The 19,297-nt window shown below is 40.5% G+C and overlaps 2 protein-coding genes across 7 annotated transcripts in view; both read left to right on the top strand.

Moving 5' to 3' along the window:
• The first annotated feature begins 40 nt into the window (after window positions 1-40).
• LOC133933124 (cAMP-responsive element modulator-like) lies at window positions 41-8,414 on the top strand. Of its 3 annotated transcripts, none has more exons than XM_062380102.1 (4): window positions 41-193; window positions 2,199-2,279; window positions 5,652-5,796; window positions 7,306-8,414. In XM_062380102.1, the coding sequence occupies exons 1-4, from the start codon at window positions 154-156 to the stop codon at window positions 7,448-7,450; spliced, it is 411 nt and encodes a 136-aa protein (XP_062236086.1). In that variant the 5' UTR covers window positions 41-153; the 3' UTR covers window positions 7,451-8,414. The 3 variants fall into 3 exon arrangements, with proteins under 3 accessions (XP_062236086.1, XP_062236087.1, XP_062236088.1); XM_062380103.1 differs by lacking the exon at window positions 41-193 and adding an exon at window positions 557-680; XM_062380104.1 differs by lacking the exons at window positions 41-193; window positions 2,199-2,279 and adding an exon at window positions 3,299-3,449.
• A 6,958-nt stretch (window positions 8,415-15,372) lies between these two features.
• Window positions 15,373-19,297, top strand: part of ccny (cyclin Y) — a 39,722-nt gene continuing 35,797 nt past the window's right edge. For 2 of the 4 annotated variants that reach the window (XM_062379552.1, XM_062379551.1), the window contains exon 1: window positions 15,373-16,035. In XM_062379552.1, the coding sequence (XP_062235536.1) occupies window positions 15,882-16,035 (154 nt within the window). In that variant the 5' untranslated portion in view covers window positions 15,373-15,881. The remainder of the gene's footprint in view (window positions 16,036-19,297) is intronic. The other 2 variants (XM_062379553.1, XM_062379554.1) reach the window with 2 other exon arrangements.

Genomic DNA, 19,297 nt, shown 5'->3' with positions numbered 1-19,297 from the left:
ACAAACCCAAAAGAGCCGATAAGCACGTTTGCTCTTAGTCTCAGTGAAGTGTCATTAAGAGATCTCCATTACAAATCTTATAATTGATTTTTTTCTCCACCGCAGATATTAAGGCCGATAACACTCGAATTCAAAACATTGGAACCCCCAGGTATGAGTGGTATCACCCGAAACTACGGAAACCTCCAAGCGAGTGAGTATAAATAATATTTGTATTTACTTTCACCGGAATTTCTCACTTGTTTAATTTAAATGGTAACATTTTGTCCTCAGTTTAAAATCTGCTAATTTTTTACTATTATTATGAGTTCTGTAAAATGTTCCCTAAAAATCGACACCAATTGTGACATGACTTAAAATATCAGCGAATCATTCAAATAGTATTTAATAGTTCCAATGTGATTGATGTGCCTTAAACAAACATAATCATTTTCGAGAGATATTACATTTCATCATTCAATGGGAATAAGTGGTAGAAATATTGGCCAATCAGAATCGTTGAAAAATAGACTACCCAGAGTTCCCCTTGTTTACCTCCTTGCTAATATTATGCTAACGACAGACGCAGTTTATAATAGTTTGTCTCTGTTTATAAATTAAGCTTAACTAACAAACGTTGTTTTTGTATTTTGTGACTTGGTTTTTGTTTTCTGCACGTCGCCCGTGGTTTCTCACAGCAGGTAAAACACAACAGTTATAATGAGCTACAGTATGCTAGCCACCATGTAGCATGATATCATCATTTTAAAGCTAAACTATCAGTAAGCTTGACCGAAATTATTCACTGATCCTAGCATTATTATTATTACTGTTATTATTATTATTATTTTTATTAGTTTATTTGTTACTGTTGTTTATATTCCAAACGTTTCTATCACGTTTCATGCAGGTTAGTCCAGTTCAAAGTGCTTCACAATTGACGGATGAACCAAGAATTGACATGAACCAGTAAATAGGTTGTGGATGTTGTTCTCTAAAATCGAATTTAACATCTATAACAAATAATAAACACTTAAGAAAAAATACAATAAATATGGGAAATAAAAGTCAATAAAAGTGGGATAAAAACACATACCAATAAGATCAATGTCAAGATTAAATTGAATACAATTTAAAAAATAGAGGTAATAAAATAATATATCTATTAACCATATTTAATCAAAGGCCAGGCTAAAGATACTTCCAGCTACTCTCAGGTCCTCAGGTATATTCTTTTTATTACTATTATTAATAATTATTATAATTATTATTATTATTATTAATAGTTATTTTTATTATTATCCTTGATCACCCATTATCTATAATGCTTATCCTTTTTAGGTTTAAATTATCTATCTATCTATCTATCTATCTATCTATCTATCTATCTATCTATCTATCTATCTATATATCTATCCATTTATTAAGCTGATGGTCTGGTCAATTAGACAAACTTAACTAGCAACTAAACAAGATTTACCTAATAACCACAGGGAGCCATCTAAGGCCAGTGTTTGCGTTCCACTTGTTTTTCAAATGGGAAATTACACTTTAAATATTATACTGTTTTTCTGATGGCATAAGTTACCCACTAAATCAATGGCTTATGATAGAATTTTGTGCAACTCACAGACTAATACCTTCAGCACCACTAAGGTGTTACGAATCTAATATTGCTGCAGAAGTTTTTATTCTTACTAATAGTACTACCACTACTTGTGCTAGTAATACATAATGCCAACTATGATGATTACAAAGCAGCAAGTAGAAAGTGATTTCTGAAATATTTTACAGCTGCAGTCACAATTTATGACCACTAGAAGGCAGGAACACATTTAAAATCACCAGCATCACTTTGGTTAACACAGTTTTTATAGGTAAAGTGTTTTTAAATTAACATCCAACAAACATTGATCAACGTTATCATCAAGTCATGTTTCTGCTCACTAGATCAATGTCAGTTCAGAAAAGTAGTCCCACAAACAGGGATGTAGTATAATGGATATATCATAGCATTGCATACAGATACCGATTTTAACCCACCATTTTAGCAGGATTTGAAATGGTTATTTATAAACTATACAAAATTAAATCGATATCATGTAGTAAAAAAAGGCTGAAACGTCAATATTGCCCCATAAACTCAGCATGGGTTGTGAAATTAAGTAGGCTAATTCAGTAATATTCACCTGACCATTCTTTTTCTCTTAACTTCCCAGTGGTACACATTCAGCTCCATCCTTACGGAACCAAGACGCTGCAGGATATGATCAGCAGGCAAACATTACAGCCTCTACCTGGTAACACTCTATTTCACTGTGTGTATGTGCGTATGCGTGTATGTTGTAAAAGAAACACAACAATCACAGTCGTAGCTTCTACCAGAAGCCGAACCTTTCCAGGGCAAAGATGCTTGTGACTTGCCCTTATCTGATCTCAGAGCTGTATCTTGCAATTGATGAATAATATCATAATAAGTAGATTGCAATGGTTTGCATAAAAGATAGTGGAAACGTTGATATTGCCATGATTGCAACCAACCTTATTGCAACAAATATCTGTGTGTACGGGGCCCACAAATGAATTGGAAGCTCACGAAGCTAAAAAAATCATCTCTTTCATTATCAGGTGAAATTATTACACTGATATGAGCTAAATTAACCTTCAGAGTAAACAAATCTAAATCACATAGTATTTCACACTTTGATAATTCTTATTACTTTTACTAAAGTCAGTTGCTCCTCAGATGGTTGAGACATTGGACGTCATCACATTCTTTTAACACAATTCAGGATTTTATCTCTATAGTTCCTGTAGGGGGCACCACCTCCTTGAGCTTTGAGTGTGAGGTGATTCTGCTGAGAGATTTTGTTTTGCCCTAACAGTGGTACACACTGTTGTAGTACAGTACACCCCCCCCCCTCCCTGATATACAAATTCTATTTCTAGCAATGAAAAACACTGTATGTTGGCAAATTTCTGTCTCACACAGCAAAGTGAAATTCTTTAAAAAGGTTGTGTTTGTTGAAGTCCAAATAAATCTCTGCTGTTTTTCCATTTTCAACAAACCATATACACACACTCATATATATATATATATATATATATATAATACTCTGTGTTATGCTCCAGTCGAGCTGAAGAAAATTTCTCCCCAAAGACAAATATCAGAGCCCCTGACTCATAGCGCTGTGTCAAGGGGGGAGAGAGAGAGAGAGAGAGAGAGAGAGGGCGACACAGAGAGGGAGGGAGAGAGAGAGGGAGAGAGAGAGAGACGCATACTGTTGACATCAGGAGGCCAGTGATGTCATGCTGATGTCAATGCCTCTAATTGTAAATTGCACACATAGCCGCGCAGTTGGCTGTGCTCACATCTCAGTCAGAGAGGAGACTCTGAAGGGAACACTTTCTGTTGGAAAGCTTGGGGAGCAGATAGAGAATGGCTGTAACTGGGGAGGAGACAGAAACAGGTATGTTTGCTATCATCTCTTATACTTACTAACTTATCTAAAGATCTTGTTTTATTATTTATTAAAAAATTCTTAGATAGTTGAAATACTGAGTAGAGTCAATGGTTAGTATTGTGGGGGTAACCTCTGCTAAATTAGGAGTATTTGAAAACAGCTATTTTGCGATTGGCTTTTCAGACACGACATATTTATTTATGTTTTTCAGTACATTTCTCCAAAACCAGCATTAAAAAAAGCAACAGTTCCTCATGATAAGATATTGAGCTGCCGCCGCTGAAATAAAGCAAAAGATCCGTTGATATATTACTTTCATTTTCCACTGTCAGCTTAAGCTGGCAAGAAAATATTTCCACTGCCTCTGCTTGTCCTTTCTCGCTATTTCTCTCTCTCTCTCAACCCGCCTGCTGCCTCTCTCTCTCACTCTCACTTTCTCCCTCTCTTTGAAATGCTTTAGCGCTGCCCACTCACAGCACATAGCAGCAGTGGCTGACGTCACTGCTTTTCCTGGAACAGGCCCCCCCAGCAACTACATGTAAATGTAAACCAGGGAATACGTCAGTTTACGTCAGTGGCTGTGCGCGCTCTGATAACATGCAGCACCCTTTTTGTGATTCCGACATGTCGCAGAATTAATCATTGGTGTGTTAGAATGTGAGGGGCAGTGAAGGGAAGGAGACGCAGATAAGAAGTGCACCATCACACACTTTAATATCACCATATCTTGTTGATTTAGTTTGGGAGAGGAGAACTGTGTGTGCTCACTTTATTCTTATTATCTCTATTTGTTCTAATTCTCTAGTCAACAAAGCCTCATTTGACACTTTAAGTTTCACGGCACAGAATCCTGGGATAAATAAAACATCTTTATTCTATTTTAACGACAGTGAATCAGACTGACTTCAACTTGGGCTCCAAGAATCATCCTCCTGATTTATGATCATATGAGCGAGAGGCTCATATGAGCGAGAGGCTCTGGCTGAACAAAACATAATTCTGACAAGGTTAGGAGAAGGATTGTTTAGGCTATGTTAGTTTTATCTCTCGCCAAATTGAAAATAATTGACATGCTGAATGACATGGAGCCAGTGCACCAGCTCATAAATGTGTACTCAAACGAATAGTAGTCTACCTTGCTGATGAGTAAAAGAAGTTATCAGATATCTGGCCTGACGTGTAATGAAAAATCTGCATTTCACAACAACAATATAGTTGATGAGTATGTTATGCTTACAACATTAACCTCATTGCCAAATGCTATTGGAGAGGTGAGTGTACCACACATCCTAATCTATCTGAATTGGACTAACACCAAAACACATATTTACCCTGCATGTCATTATAGCAGAGCCAGTAGAGTAGTTTTCACCCGCGTGTGTGTGTGTGTGTGTGTGTGTGTGTGTGTGTGTGTGTGTGTGTGTGTGTGTGTGTGTGTGTGTGTGTGTGTGTGTGTGTGTGTGTGTGTGTGTGTGTGTGTGTGTGTGTGTGTGTGTGTGTGTGTGTGTGTGTGCGCTTGAAACAACCAAAGTTTTCATAATATCTCTGCAAGTAACATTAATAATAACAAAGTTACAAAACCCCAAAAACTAATGAGTAAAAATGAAAAGTATCTAAAGCTGATGTGGATCTGAAAATGATTCCCCATTAAATTATGTCATATGACAAGTGATGTCATGAGAAAGTCTTGATGATGTCAGAAATGACATCATGCAAAGTGTCTGCATCCCACAGGACTATAGACGCACACAGCCAAAGGCTTTTATAGATTTTATGGCAGGAATGACGTTATCATGACATCACTGTGAAATCAGACAGTGACATCATACAGTAGGGTTGTGCTTCAAACTTTGCAACCAAAAAGATTAGAGACCAATTTACAGCTTATAAATCAACCAATTATTTGTCCTCACATGCTTTGACCGTCTGATGCTTTTCATTCTCTATTTGTGTTTATATAAACCAAATAGAGTCATTTTACAAAGTATTATCAGGTTTTGCCCCCTACAATTGTAATATAATTTATTTACAGCTTATTTCTTTTACTTAGTCATCAGTTTAGTTTGACCGTTGCAACCCAGATTAGTAAATCACTGGTTTGCACCTAGTTCAGTAGTCACATAGGAAGAACTCTACACACAATATTTGTGATGGATTTACAGACCCAGTTACCCTGTCATCTGATGTGTGATGTGATGTTTCCCCCAGGCTCCACAGGTGACTTCACCGCCTGCCAGATGCACATACCCAGCTCCAACCTCCCGTACGGGGGGGCAGGGGCCAGCGCTCATGGCTCCAAGAGCTCAGGAGAGGACACTGTAAAAAAGAGGGAGTACCGCTTGATGAAGAACAGGTAAGGAGAAGTGTTCACACTCATGATAAGTCAGGCATCGTAACATTAGCAGTTAATATTAGCTATATTAGATATGGTGACTCATGAATATAGTGTCCCCCATATGAATATATTCCATCCATCCCTTATCTATAGTTCTTATCCTTTCTTGAGGTTCGCCAGAGAGCATTACAACATACACACACAAACAACCATTCACTCCCACATGCCCACTTACTGTCAATTTAGAGTCTCCAATTCAAATTCAATTAAAACCAATTACATGAAATTGCAGCATAGAATCATCATTTTGATCATAGTGGGAAATGAGCTTATTTGTTTCTGGCTGAGCGTGAGATGAGATGGAAAAGGAGGATGACGGAACAGCCAGCAGCTGATTAGCTTAACTTAGCATAAAGACTTCAAACAGGGAATCCATCTACTGGACCAGCGGCTCCAGCTCACTAAGGAAACCCTTGTCTTTAATTTGTAAAGAGCGTTTGTCTCAGATCTAAGATTTTTCCAAATCAGGGGCCATAAAGGGTGGGCCAACACAGAGGGGCCAATTATATGTCCAACATCTCTGCACAATTCCTGAATCAGCAAGGCGCACATACAAATCATTCCCTGTTAACTGTTAGTACTTTGGCTTTGAGCAAAGACCCATATCATTAAATATATTTAGAAAATTATTCCTTGTTGATTGTGAAGTAGATTGTTTACTTCAAAAAAGCTTAGAAAATTGTAGTAAATGACTAGTTTATCAAAAAACTACTGACAGAACATGGTAAAATCACTGTGTTCACTGTCATGTATTTCAATGCAGTGATAACTTGCGCACTTCCCTCTGGATCCGCCCCTGCGTTGTTTCTGGTTTTATTGTCTCAGGTTACACAGTCCTTTCAAAAACACGTTGAGGAGACCATCGCTTGTTATTTTTGTTAATGAAAGTCTCAAATGTTTATATCAGTATTGACTTAGACACCCTATGGAAGGGCCTAAATACCCTCCTTCCTGTCTCCTCTTCTGCAGTGTCTACGGCATAATACTCTTACACCATGTAGATGACAATAATTGCATGGTCATGATAAGATCCACAACCGGTCATTATTCAACTCAACTCAATGATTCTGTTCCATTCGCAGCCTCTAACTGCTAATTCTCACGTTACCTGCCTATTATCTGCTCTGTAACATGTGTTTGGAGTGTGAGTGAGTTTGCTGTCACGATCCACTGTTAAGACCTTGCAGACTTGTGTTTGCTGGAAACAATATTGTGTCACTGCTTCTGCCCCCTACTTTTCTTTTTTGCATGTACTCCATCCTCCCACCTGATGATTTAACTATGATCTTCACTACTAAATCATAGGCTTGTTTCTTTTTGGGGATCATGACATCCTTTTACGTAAGTCTCGTCATGTGACGTCTTTAACCGACTCAAGGATAGAATGAATTCTCTGTTGTATCTTGGAGAAAAGCCCAGGGGTTTATGGCCTCCTTTTTTCATGGTTACTGTTGTCGTTGCTTCCAGGGAGGCCGCCCGGCAGTGTCGGCGAAAGAAGAAGGAGTACGTCAAATGCCTCGAAAATCGCGTGGCCGTGCTGGAAAATCAAAACAAGACTCTGATTGAGGAGCTCCGAGCTTTGAAAGACATCTATCGACACAAAATCCAGTGAATCCTCAGAGCAGCAGAGGAGCCTCGTTTGCGCTATGTTGTCTGTCTCTGCGGGATGTCTTGAGGGACTCTGGTTTTTGCTCATGTACAAACACTCACATGAACATGCCCTCGCACAAACCTCTTCTTGTCTTTTGCTGTTAAATATGTTTACATGATGATGTCAGTGTCTCTGGCTTCGATTCGCCTGCGCGCCACAACCAGCAACAACAAGAACATTGTTCCAGGTCAGGGTCGTTGTCAGTGAGCTTGTGTCCCTTTGCACAGGGAAGCTGTCGGGGTTGGCAGGAGGACAATGAGGGAATATATGGACCGCCTGCCTTACTGAGAGAAACTGAAGTCGCAGCACTGGTCTGTCACTATGCTGTAAACCCCTCTACACTTTCCATTCCTTTAGGATTAGTTTCCAAATTTGGCTTTTTATGATCTTCTCTTTCAGCCAATCAATTTTGTGATGTGTTTTTGCTACGACCAAATGTTCAAAGAGGACCTGATCACATCCCCTAGCTGTGTTTTCAGCCCATATCTGTTATCCTAAAGCAAGCACAGGAGTCAACACCTACGGAACCACCATATTTAACAAAGAGACAATTCCAGCATCTTTTCAATTACTTTTCTGCTCCTAACCTGTGGCATTGGTATATTTATTTAGGCAAGTTCCCTTTGAATTTCTGTTATAGTTTGTACCAAAAAAAAAGCATTTATGTTAATAGAAGTAAGGGTTTATTTATTTATTTAGTTTGTTTGTATTTATGGAAACTGTATTAAGTGTTTTAATTAACTTTTAGTCATGTCAGTCTACCAGTCTACATTAATGTGACTCTTCTTTTTTACATGACATGAAATCCTACTTTTATCTTCAGCGTTGTTGTTTTGTTTCTCCTCTGTAAAACAAAAACAGTTGTCTTGTTATCTCAACGCCATATTTTAAAGATTTAAGGTCAATAAAGTTGTTGTCAATCTATCTCTACCTTGATACTGTGAACATTGTTCAGTGTAAACTAGGGACCAAACTGAAAAGCCCTTATATTTCTTAGTCCATTTGCTCTTAACTTGAGGGGGAATATATATAGAAAGACAAGGGGCGAAGAAACCAATAGCACAGACGTGTCTCACACCTGGGCCTTCTGTGAAACCTTCTTCCTGTCTAGTCCCGAACAAAACAGAGAAGAAACTGTGTGGAATGTAACGGTGAGGGGAAAAGGAAAAACTGTCCGAGGCCGTAGACGACACAAAATGAAACATGGCATTGTGCGTGGAGAAGTCACAGATTGGTTTGAATGCAGTGTGTAAAAATCTTCCAAATACAGATCTAGTTTTATTTTATTTTACTTTTCAAGACCCAAGAGAAGACGTTTGCAAAACAATAGAAGGACAAAAGCAATAAATACAGCCCAGAATGACAAAGCAGAGAGAGAGATAGCCTGTGTTGTTCTCTATATATAAAAACAAACTATTTTATTTTATAAATATACTGAATACATGTATATACATGCACAATCAAACTGGGACTTGAGAAAATATAATATAACAAAACAAATAACCTTTTCATTGCAAAATAATCTTACATGATAATAATGATAAGTAAAAACAAAAGGCCACAGGTTCGAATCCCATCTTCTGCTTTAAACTGACAGTGTGGTGAAGGGGTGAAGTCGTGCTTGACCACTAACTATCCAGTTGTTTTTTGTGGCGATTTCGGTGAATGTAATTACACATCCACACAAACACGAGTTACAAACATTATGTCTTCCGCAATCTCACGCTATCAGAGCCCGAGTTTTAAAAATCACCTCTGAAGGTTGTTGACTCTAAGTTTGCTACATAATGCCAAGATTTCCATGTCAACATCTGTTTTGTAAATCTTCACAGATGTAGCTCTGCTTCATGGTTAAAATGTCGGCTCGAGCTCTGAGAGAATAGACTGGCAGGTGTAATGAACCAGTTTGGCTGCTGGGAAAACGTTCTGGTGACAGATCCTGATCAAAGTCCCTCATTTATTTCATTTCCCGTCTTAGTGGATGTTTTTTCCGATCACTTGATGAAATTCAGATTGAGAAGAATCAATAAAATTAAATTGTCTTTACAGTGAAATATGAATTGGTGCCAATAAAACCAAATTAAGAATCACAGAGGATTCGATGAGTAACATCTGCTGCCGTCCTTCCCGGAGGAACACGACCCACTCGCTATAATTCAATAACTGTTTTATTTTCCAATTTCCTCTGCTCCCGTTGCTCAAATCATCGCGTTGACTTCTTCACCTGTGTCTCTGCTGCAGATGAAATTGTAATTTATTTGATTTTTTTCACGACCGGATCATAGTTACTTTGGTATAGATGAGGAATTCGTCGTGAAGAACATGGACGACAACTTTCCACAGTTCTTCTGTCACATTTCATCGGATGAATGAAGAAGTTACTGTGAGAGCTTATGTGAATTCAGTCGGTTAATTGCTCGAGAGACTGTGCGCAAAATTATCAACCACATGGGCTTGATGCTTTCAGACACTTTCAGAAGCTGCGACAATCCAGAAACCTTAAATGCAATGATTGCTCTAATTGGTTATATAACAAATTGCTTGCGCACTTCATCCACCATCCAGAGTCTAGCAGAAGACCAGGACCTTCATGAGGACAGTGGTGACCAAGTCAGACGTATCTCACATCTGAGAAAGTAAGAGAAGAGAGGGAAATCCGATGATGGAAATCCTGAAGTTGAATGTTCAGATGATGGGAATGGTTATGATGAAAATTCTGATTCAGATGTTATTACACATAGCCTTCGTTTTGGCAGAACCCCTGTCCTTATTCCTTCTGAGCGAGCAAAACTATCAGATGATCACAAAAGTCCCCCTCTGGTTGCCACTACATCCGTCAACCACTGTGATGAAGAAGACCAGGACCCTCAAGAGGACATGGATGAAGAATTCAGGGTCATCTCACATCATTTTTCAGAGGATTCAGAGGAGAGTTTGAATTCTGATGATGGAAATTCTGGAGATGAATCTTCTGATGATGAAAATTCTGGAGATGAATCTTCAGATGATGGAAGTGGTGTTGCTGGAAAATGTGATGCTAAGGAGGATTCAGATGAAAGTTTGTGCAAAACTTCTGTCAAGCCAAGACAAGCTTCTGAAGTCCGGCATCCTTGTGAGCCAAGAAGGAAGTCTACGCCGAACTTAGCGCACGTAGAGATGGCCTCGGTTATTACAGGACTGGTAATGTATACCATAAAGAAGGCCAAAGTACCACCGAGTGTGGTAAATGCGCACAGCCTCATCAAAAATCTTTTAGAGAAGGCCAAGCAGGAGTTTGAGTACAATAAAACGAGCCATACCACATTAGAAAATGTTGAGCAGATCCACAAGGCCTTGTTCAAAGTATTGCTTAAGACAGTTGGCAATGCGAGGGAGATTCTGCAAGTCATGGAGACACAGATGTGTGACATCGTCTTCATTGACAAATTGAGGATTAAATTGATGTCACCTCCACCTAAAAAGAAAGGATCTTTCGGCAGGTTCTTCTCTTCCATGGGCAAACTCTTGAGGAGGTCATTTAGGACCTGATCTCCTCAGATCCCAACTAGAGAGTGCTTCCTTGCATGTGTATTATGACAGATTGCATGTTTGGTTGGTGGAAAGGGGACCTGTCAATAAAGCCACTCGGACACAATGTTTCTTCTGCGTCAGCTTCATAGAGAATTGTTTATAACAATTCTTTGAATATTAAATACTAAACAATGTCATGCATTTTCTTTCCATTCACTTACCCTATACAGGTAAATGGACAGGTAACAATATATGGAAATGACCTATTAATCCTTGAACATTAACTTAAATTATTGGCAATAATTAAAAAAATTCTTAATCCTTATTATTTACACCCATAAACATAGTGAACTTTAACCACACACATGCACATTAGAAACATCTTACTCTCTGTGTGTGTGTCTAGCTAAGCTAACCATGGTCATAATGCACACAACATCTGTTGCACACATACTACCCTCGTGCTGCTCCATGCCTGCCACTTGAAGAACGGAGTTTAGCCAGCTACATAACAGTGGGATACAACTAGCTGTACAAACATCACACAATCACAAATTCAACTATCAAAAATTAACTTTTGAGTAAGGCTGTCAAATATATGTAGTAAAGTAGAAAACACAATGGTTTTCTCTGAGATGTGTATCAAAAGCAGCATAAAATGACACAGACAAAAACACACAATAATGTGTCCAACTTCTTCCTGTGCTTAGTTTCTCATGGGAATGACCAGTTAATCCCATCCTAATTGTCAATATACTGGCAGTGTGGCCACGGGTAGAGTGGTCGTTCGCCAACCGAAAGGTTCGTGGTTCAATCCACACTCCTCCCCATCTGAATGCCGAAGTGTCCTTGGTGAAATACTGAACCTACATATTGGCAGAACTTCAACCACCTCTTCATTGCACAATATCATAAACTATGTAAATTTAGAAACAAAACAAAACTATACCTAAAAAAAATTATATAAAATAATTAAATTAAATTAAAAAAATGTAATTTCTCGGGGAGCACCACTGAGACATTTTGCAACGCCCATTGAAAGTTCCTCCAGAATACGTACATTTTCACCACTTTCTAACTTTCTGCAAATTTTGTTAAGAATTTGAGCATTTTAAAGCCCTCAAAAAGCCAATTAATTTGCCTGAAAATTAATAATATCATAATCATAATCATAATAATCGTTACACTGCCAGTGCTCGGGCCCTAATTATTATTGATATGACTGTTAGATGAGAGCATGAAGAGGGACGTTCAAGGTAATACAATTAAATAACAGTGATAATCATATAATAAGAGATAAAGAAGAAGAGAAGAAATGTTAAATCAAATAAAAAGAGAGAAAACGTTAGCAGAATTAAGATGAAACTCAGGGTCTCCAGACAGCTCCGTCTTGACCTTAAAATGCAATGTGTTGAAAATCTGGTTTTGCAGATGCCTTCTATCTCTTACATGCAGTACATCGGTAGTACCAGCAGGCTTCGCTACAGCACCACACCTGATCCTGTAGTGAAACAACCTGTGCAATCATACAGAGCGCACGTCTCCTCTCATGCATCCTCCAGCCTGCAGCTTATTCAGCTGTTGGTCTGAGGCCTCAGTGTGGGTGTATTGTGTGGCACGTCAGGGGAACATCTGAGTGGATTAGGCTGCTCCTCAGGTCTGCACTCTGTTTGCCTTGACCTCTCATAATCCAGTTTAATGCTGCGGAGAGATTTAGACTGAGAGCAGCCATTTTACTGGGACACAGGCTGAGCAAAGCCCCTGATGGATTTGTCAGGCATCAGTCAAGATCATGTAATTAGTTCCACACACACACGCGAGCGCACGCACACACACGCACACAGCTACATCACATAGCATCAGTGATAACCCATCTATCAGAGTAAGAATAAAACTACATATATTCTTAGTTTGTTGTTTTTTATAATAACTGTAAATAAAGATGAAAAGATAATTGATGGGCCTCATGAACCCTTTTTGAATCCTGGAGAGTTTTTCTTCTATTCCATTGAAACCCGTTTTTCTTCTTGAATTATTATTCCCCCTGACACACTGTTACACTGCCTATTTATTTCCAGAGTTGTAAATACCCACTTGAACCGGAACCTGTTCCATCACAGCCACAGCGCTGTTGGTCTGGAAGATGCGTTCAAGTGCTGTGGGAAATATTACATTGGGGGAATTCTGAAATTTCGTTTTTGCAATTTTGACTTCTGCGAGAAATTCCGATATTTGTGTTGCACATTGTATCAACACATTATACCTTTCTGTAATCCTTAAGATGTTCTATAAACCAGAAGACCGAATGGACATATCATACTCAGAGGAGACATGGCACAGCTTTTAGTGTTCTTTGTGCCGAAAAACAATATTCTGCTTGAACACTACCTTTTTTTTAAATCTTCAAAAATTCAATCAACAGCAAGCAAATGTTACAGTAACAGATTATTCATTCAGTAAGTTTTGTAATCTCAGGAAATAAACAGTCCTTGCAGTTAAGAGATTCATCATTGTTTGGTGAAACCAATGGGTGCACACAAGACAGACTCTTCTTTGCTTTTTGGATCATCTCTGTCCACAGGAGCGAACTGATAATGTGTCAGTTAACTAACCAGACCATCAGTTTAAACAGACAGGGACAGACAGTATTTACCATTAACTCCTATCGGACAACTGCAAATCATCTGCTACATCTCTTTAGTTTATCTTTATTTATTACATCAATAAATCCCTAAATGTGTATTTCCCCTATTTAAAGAATTTAAATGATGTTCCAGATCACATGATTACAAGCATGCTTTCCCACATTATCTATCATGTCTGATTAAGTGGAACAACAAAAACATTTTGAAACAAAAAACAAACAAACAAACAGCTCAGTGTATTATTTTTTCCTGAATACTTCACAAACATAATTTTATAATATTTAGGAACATTGCCTTGTTTGTGAAAGATTTCAATCCTTGACATGTGAGAATCTTGTCATTGACCTTGTCATTTTATTCCAAGACCCTTTCTGTGACATAACCCACAAGAAGTCATGAGATTTCAGTCACATGATAACTTTAGAAAAAGTTATGTTAACTAGATTTTGTTGGAACAGGAAACAAACAGACCGAAGCTTAGGTGTCCCACATGACCCAATGTCCATGATTACCTGAATCCACCCTATGTTGTGTATTTCTTTCAATATGGTTGAGTGTGTATAAGAAAGAAGGAAATGCAAGAACAGAGACTCGGTAGCAGAGGGTAAACATTAAGCAGATACAATATGTGTTAAACCTCCTCACTGTGCTTATACAATGCATATTGATATCTATGATGGACTTTGTTACATCGCTTTTGATGAAAATAATGTTTTGATAATTATTGATGGCCTTTAGTTTTTTTGCCTGGTCCTGTTCCAAACAATTGCTGCTACAACGTCCAGAGGTTTTGAATAAAAGCAAATTAATTTTATTGTCTTTTATTCTCTCACTACGTATTTTAACTAAACGAGATGCTGAGAAGGACCTGCTCTGTGGTGAGGATGGAACCAGGCAGTGACAGAGAGGAGGATGAGAGTAAACTATTATCCACCATGAACAACCGCTCTCATCCTCCGTCTACTGAACTAAGGCAGCTCAGGAACACCTTTATGCCATCAGCCATCCGAGTGAACAACACCATAGCTCCCAAGCTAAGGCTGAAATCCATAATATTGGTGTACATATTGTATATTGTAAAGAATTTGGTTAAACCACACAATTACAAAACTTTTATTTTTCTATTGCAAATAACCCCAATCCATGAACATGATCATGATCTACGATCACAATCAATATCAGAATTCACGATCATAATCCACAATTACGATTAACCACCATCAATCATGTCCCACAATCCCGTCCCACAAACCATGTTCTCGATACAAAATCACAATCTACAATCACGAGCCGCAACCACAACCACGATCCACAATCATGATCCCAAATCACAATCCACAAGCCACAATCATGATCAAAAATCGTAATCTATGATCACGATCCCAATCATGATCCATAATAACAATTTCCAATCACGATCCAAAATCATGATCCAAACGTTTTCTGAATTCTGAAATTCTCAAACTTCTGAATTCTGAAATTCCCAAATCTTCTGAATTCTGTTATTCCAAAATAACGATCCCCAATCTGGAGCCAAACCATGATCCACAATCCAAGAATCCTCCACGGAGGATAAATAAAGTTACATCCTATCTTAAGTTATCCAACCTTAGTTGATTTTAGTTTTTTTAATTCGGGCTTTAATTGGTAAAATCATGAGCTAGTAATTTTAACCTTTTCTAAACTTTTGGCGAAAGTCCGACGTTATGTGTGAGCCATGAACGCAGCAGGGCAGCGGATGTAGCAGCAGTCTTTTCCAGCAGAACCCAGCCATGTAGCTGAGGAGAAGGTTTCTGCTGCTGACTCTGAAACAACATGTCCTCTCATCCTCCTGTGTCTCTGTGAGCTCGCCCACAGCAAGCATGTGTCTGTGAGGGGGAACCGGAGCCGAGCACCGGAGCTACACGGCGGGGGAGTCGACACACAGACCGACGCCTGATACCTGCCCTCGCTGGAGATTTGGAAGGGGACGCTCGGGTGGGCTCCTCCACTTATTAACCGAAGCCTGACGTTTTATCTCCCCCTGTGTTTTTTGAAAATAATGACTCCATCTTGGAGCACGGATCTGGGTAGGTAACGCTCGCGGACACCGGGCAGCTCGTCGTCCGCAGCAGCTCCGTGTGTTACCGCGTTACCGCCCCGTTTTTTACGCTCTCGATAGCGGCGCTAGAGGCGCAGCCACCCCGGGGGCTTGAAGACAACACTGCCGGGTGAGGAGGAGCACAGCCGCCGCCGCCATGGGGAACACCACCTCCTGCTGCGTGTCGTCCAGCCCCAAACACCGGAGGAACAACCACTCCAGGCTGGAGTCGTACCGGCCGGAGCCCGAGCTGAGCCGCGAGGACACGGGCTGCAACCTCCAGCACATCAGCGACCGGGAGAACAACGATGGTAGGAGCCGGGGCATTAAACTCACATCCCCATTATCACTATCATCATCATTATTATTGGCTGTGTGAGATCCCTCTGCAGATTGAAGCTGCAGCATCAACACATGCAACATTTGTGTAGAAGGACCCACCCATCCATGATCATTACACCTACACAAACCACCGTGCTGCTGTTTGCTTCCGCTTTTTAGGATGCATGTTGCAGATCAGCTGGTTTCGAGGTTATCGAAAGTACAGGGGTTCCCTAAACAAGCTCCCCGGCCATTTACTGCAGCTCTGATCGGAGGGAGGAAGGTGGTTTGGACCATTTTCAGATTCACTGTCACCTTCCTCCGAGCGGACGATAACAACAAGCGTACAGGTCGGTGCTGCCCTGAGCCCAAACCGAGGAATTGTGTGATCTACTTTGTTTGTGGGAAAAGGAAGGGAATCTCTGTCTAGGCGGAAGATAGTCCTTTATCAGACCTAAGTTAGGGGATTCACAGTGTTGAAGCAGAATAAACGGAAACCTGAAGGAATGGTCTGAGCACTCATAGCACGTCACACTACAGCTTTGAATGTATGTGCAGTTTTCTTCATAGTACATCACTCACACGCTGGTGGCCGCTGTCAGGGGCAATTTTTGGGTTCAGTCTCCTCCCCAAGGCATGCAACATGGGGAATACCGGCATCGACCAGCTGACCTGGTTAGTGGACGACCCGCTCGACCTCGCGCAGCCGTGCACATAATCATTTTCTCTAATTAACCTGTTTTTTGTTAAGATTCAGCCACATCTTCTTTAGTTGGTGTTATCAATGTTAATCAAGTCCCTGCTCGTGGCAGAAATACGTCAGGCACATGATTCGTTGGTGCCCATCTCTCTGTCATAGGATTAAACTCGTGTGTAACAACATTTCTGGCAGGTGGATTTGTGACCTTTGGACAGAACCAGGCGTCGGGCCAAAAGCTCTGTAATCGAAGACGTCCTGTGAACAAACGAAGTTTTACAAACAGGATAGGAAGGGACCATACAAGATCGGATGTATAATGTTATCAAAATATAAACAGTAGCGCACATATGATGTTTGGAGTTGCACAGATAGAAAAGGGTTATTGCACAGTTGAATTTGTTGCAAACCTGAATGAGATAGATATAGGGTGCATGCAGTCTACAGGGAGCAGTGCTGGTTGTACAGGGTGACAGCAGCAGACAGGCAGGACCTGTGATAGATATCCTCCGGCAAACCACTCCAAAGAAGATGGTTGATGCCACAACAGAGTCATAAAAGGTCTTCAGGAGCGCCCCCTGTACTCCAGTGACCTCAGTCTCCTCAGTAGATACAGTCTGCTCTGGCCCTGCTTGACATCCTCAGTCCAGTCCAGTTTATTATTCAGGTGAAGCCCCAGGTACTTATAAGAAGTCACTTTCCCTATGTCCGCTCCCTGGATGTTCCCCGGTGTCGAAGCTTCACACTGGCTGGGTCAAATCCACCTCCACTCTAGAGCGTTGCCGTTATTTTGTCGTCCAGAAGAAGAAGTTTGAATGAGTCTGACGCAACTCAATGGCTTGACCTTAAGATTGCGTCACCTTCGCTGTGTGTTGGTGTGTGTGAAAGGTTGGGCCAGCTTATTGAAGGGAGGGTGAGTGTAAGTTTGGGTTCCAGTGGGAGGTGATGTGAAAATGATCGGGAGTGTTTATGACAGGGTGTCCAGTGTCCACTCACTTCCCTCGAAAGATCGAAATGGGAAATGATCGGCAACACAGTGTAACCCTCACTCACGCTAGCACCCTCGCGTCGTGACATTTGCTTTACACTCTTGGATCAGAAGGTTTGTATTTGCCTGTGAAAAAAAGAGGAATTCATTTTTTAAACAGATTTTAGCTCATTAGATGTGAAATGTTTCACAGTAGAAGCTGTGATCTGTTGTGCATCATTGACCAGGAAAAAAAATCCAAAATTCCAGTGATTAGTGAGGAAATGGGAAGTAGAGGAAGATGGGAGATAATCATCCCAGCGTGCCACCACTAACAGGAAATTACCAGCAGCTTGAGAAAATGTGCAGCTCTGGAGAACATGACACATGACAGGAACTAGTCCCGATGCTAGTTGCTGGGGCAAACCCAATTCAAGCCCCGGCACGTCCCCCGGCTTGGCATCACATCGTCTCAGAGCTCAAAATGAGTCAGGATCATGGCTTTCGCTGCACAGTGCAGAGCACAAGTGGATCACAAATAGCTCCAACAGCCCCTCGCAGGGGCGCCACGATGTCGGCCAAAAACAGGTCAAAATGCCATTTGGACTTATGTCTGTTTCCCTTTTGTCTGGCGTGGCAGCTTTCCTCCCACAGCTATATTGCTCAGTGATGTGCTCCGAAAATGGCCAGTCAACCTCGCTGTACTCCTCCCTCTGAGGATTGGGCTCCCTGGAGTGAGTAATCAGGAAAGCCCCCATGGGTATGAGCAGCCACTTCTTAATTGATGGAGGAGGCATTGAATGAGTCTAATGTGGGTTGGCCAGTGTGCTGCTTAAGGACGAGCTGGACATCTCATACCCATTTTCTGACACCATATGGTTCGTGGGTAGCACCCGGCTAAGCAAAGTATCCCAGATCCTCCTTGCTCCATCTCCTCTTGGGGTACGAGGTGCACTGTATGATCCCTCCCTGCATGTTTAGGGGCCACAACAGGCTGGTCTCCAAGTTAGAATAGCCAGGGACACTTCCTCAGGGAGGTGTCCAGAAAGAATCCTACCAAGGCCTCTGAGCCACCTTAACAAGTTACTCTCGATGTGAAGAAGAAGAAGCAGTGATCCCAGACACCAAACTTATGGTTTGGTTTCATGTATCCACAATTTGATTCCCAATCATTTCTGTCAGTAAAATTCACCGTATAGCTGCTTTCAGTACTGATCTCTGGATAATCTACTAGGATGATGTCCAGAGATTCATCGCTAGCAAGTGGGTGAATTGATGAGGTTTCTAACAGGAATGTGAGACTGTAAAACAATTCCATTTCCAGATCGGTTTAAAGCTGCTCATGCCAGAGGGATGCAGTGCTTATTGCAGGTTTAAAATTAACTCTATTTCATATGGGGAGAAATAATGTTAACTGCATCATGTATAAAGTTTTGTGAATGTATGTCCTGTTACTGTAAGTCACATTAGAAATGATTCTCTTGCCGTCTTGTGAATGGACGAGAGTTCAGAAACACCAACAAATCCAAACACTAAGCTTTGGATTGTGTCTTTTCACAACGAATGTAACAATGGAAGGAAAGGGAGA

This window comes from Platichthys flesus, chromosome 21, assembly GCF_949316205.1.
Source record: "Platichthys flesus chromosome 21, fPlaFle2.1, whole genome shotgun sequence".
Classification (NCBI taxonomy): domain Eukaryota; kingdom Metazoa; phylum Chordata; class Actinopteri; order Pleuronectiformes; family Pleuronectidae; genus Platichthys; species Platichthys flesus.
The sequence above is the reverse complement of the archived record's forward strand: the minus strand, read 5'-3'. Positions and strand labels throughout refer to the sequence as shown.

Excerpts from the sequence above, each read along its gene's own strand:
- LOC133933124 (XM_062380102.1), top strand. The coding sequence starts at position 154 with ATGAGTGGTATCACCCGAAACTACGGAAACCTCCAAGCGA. Across the intron at positions 194-2,198 it reads CTACGGAAACCTCCAAGCGA|TGGTACACATTCAGCTCCAT; the intron begins GTGAGTATAAAT and ends TTAACTTCCCAG. Across the intron at positions 5,797-7,305 it reads TACCGCTTGATGAAGAACAG|GGAGGCCGCCCGGCAGTGTC; the intron begins GTAAGGAGAAGT and ends CGTTGCTTCCAG.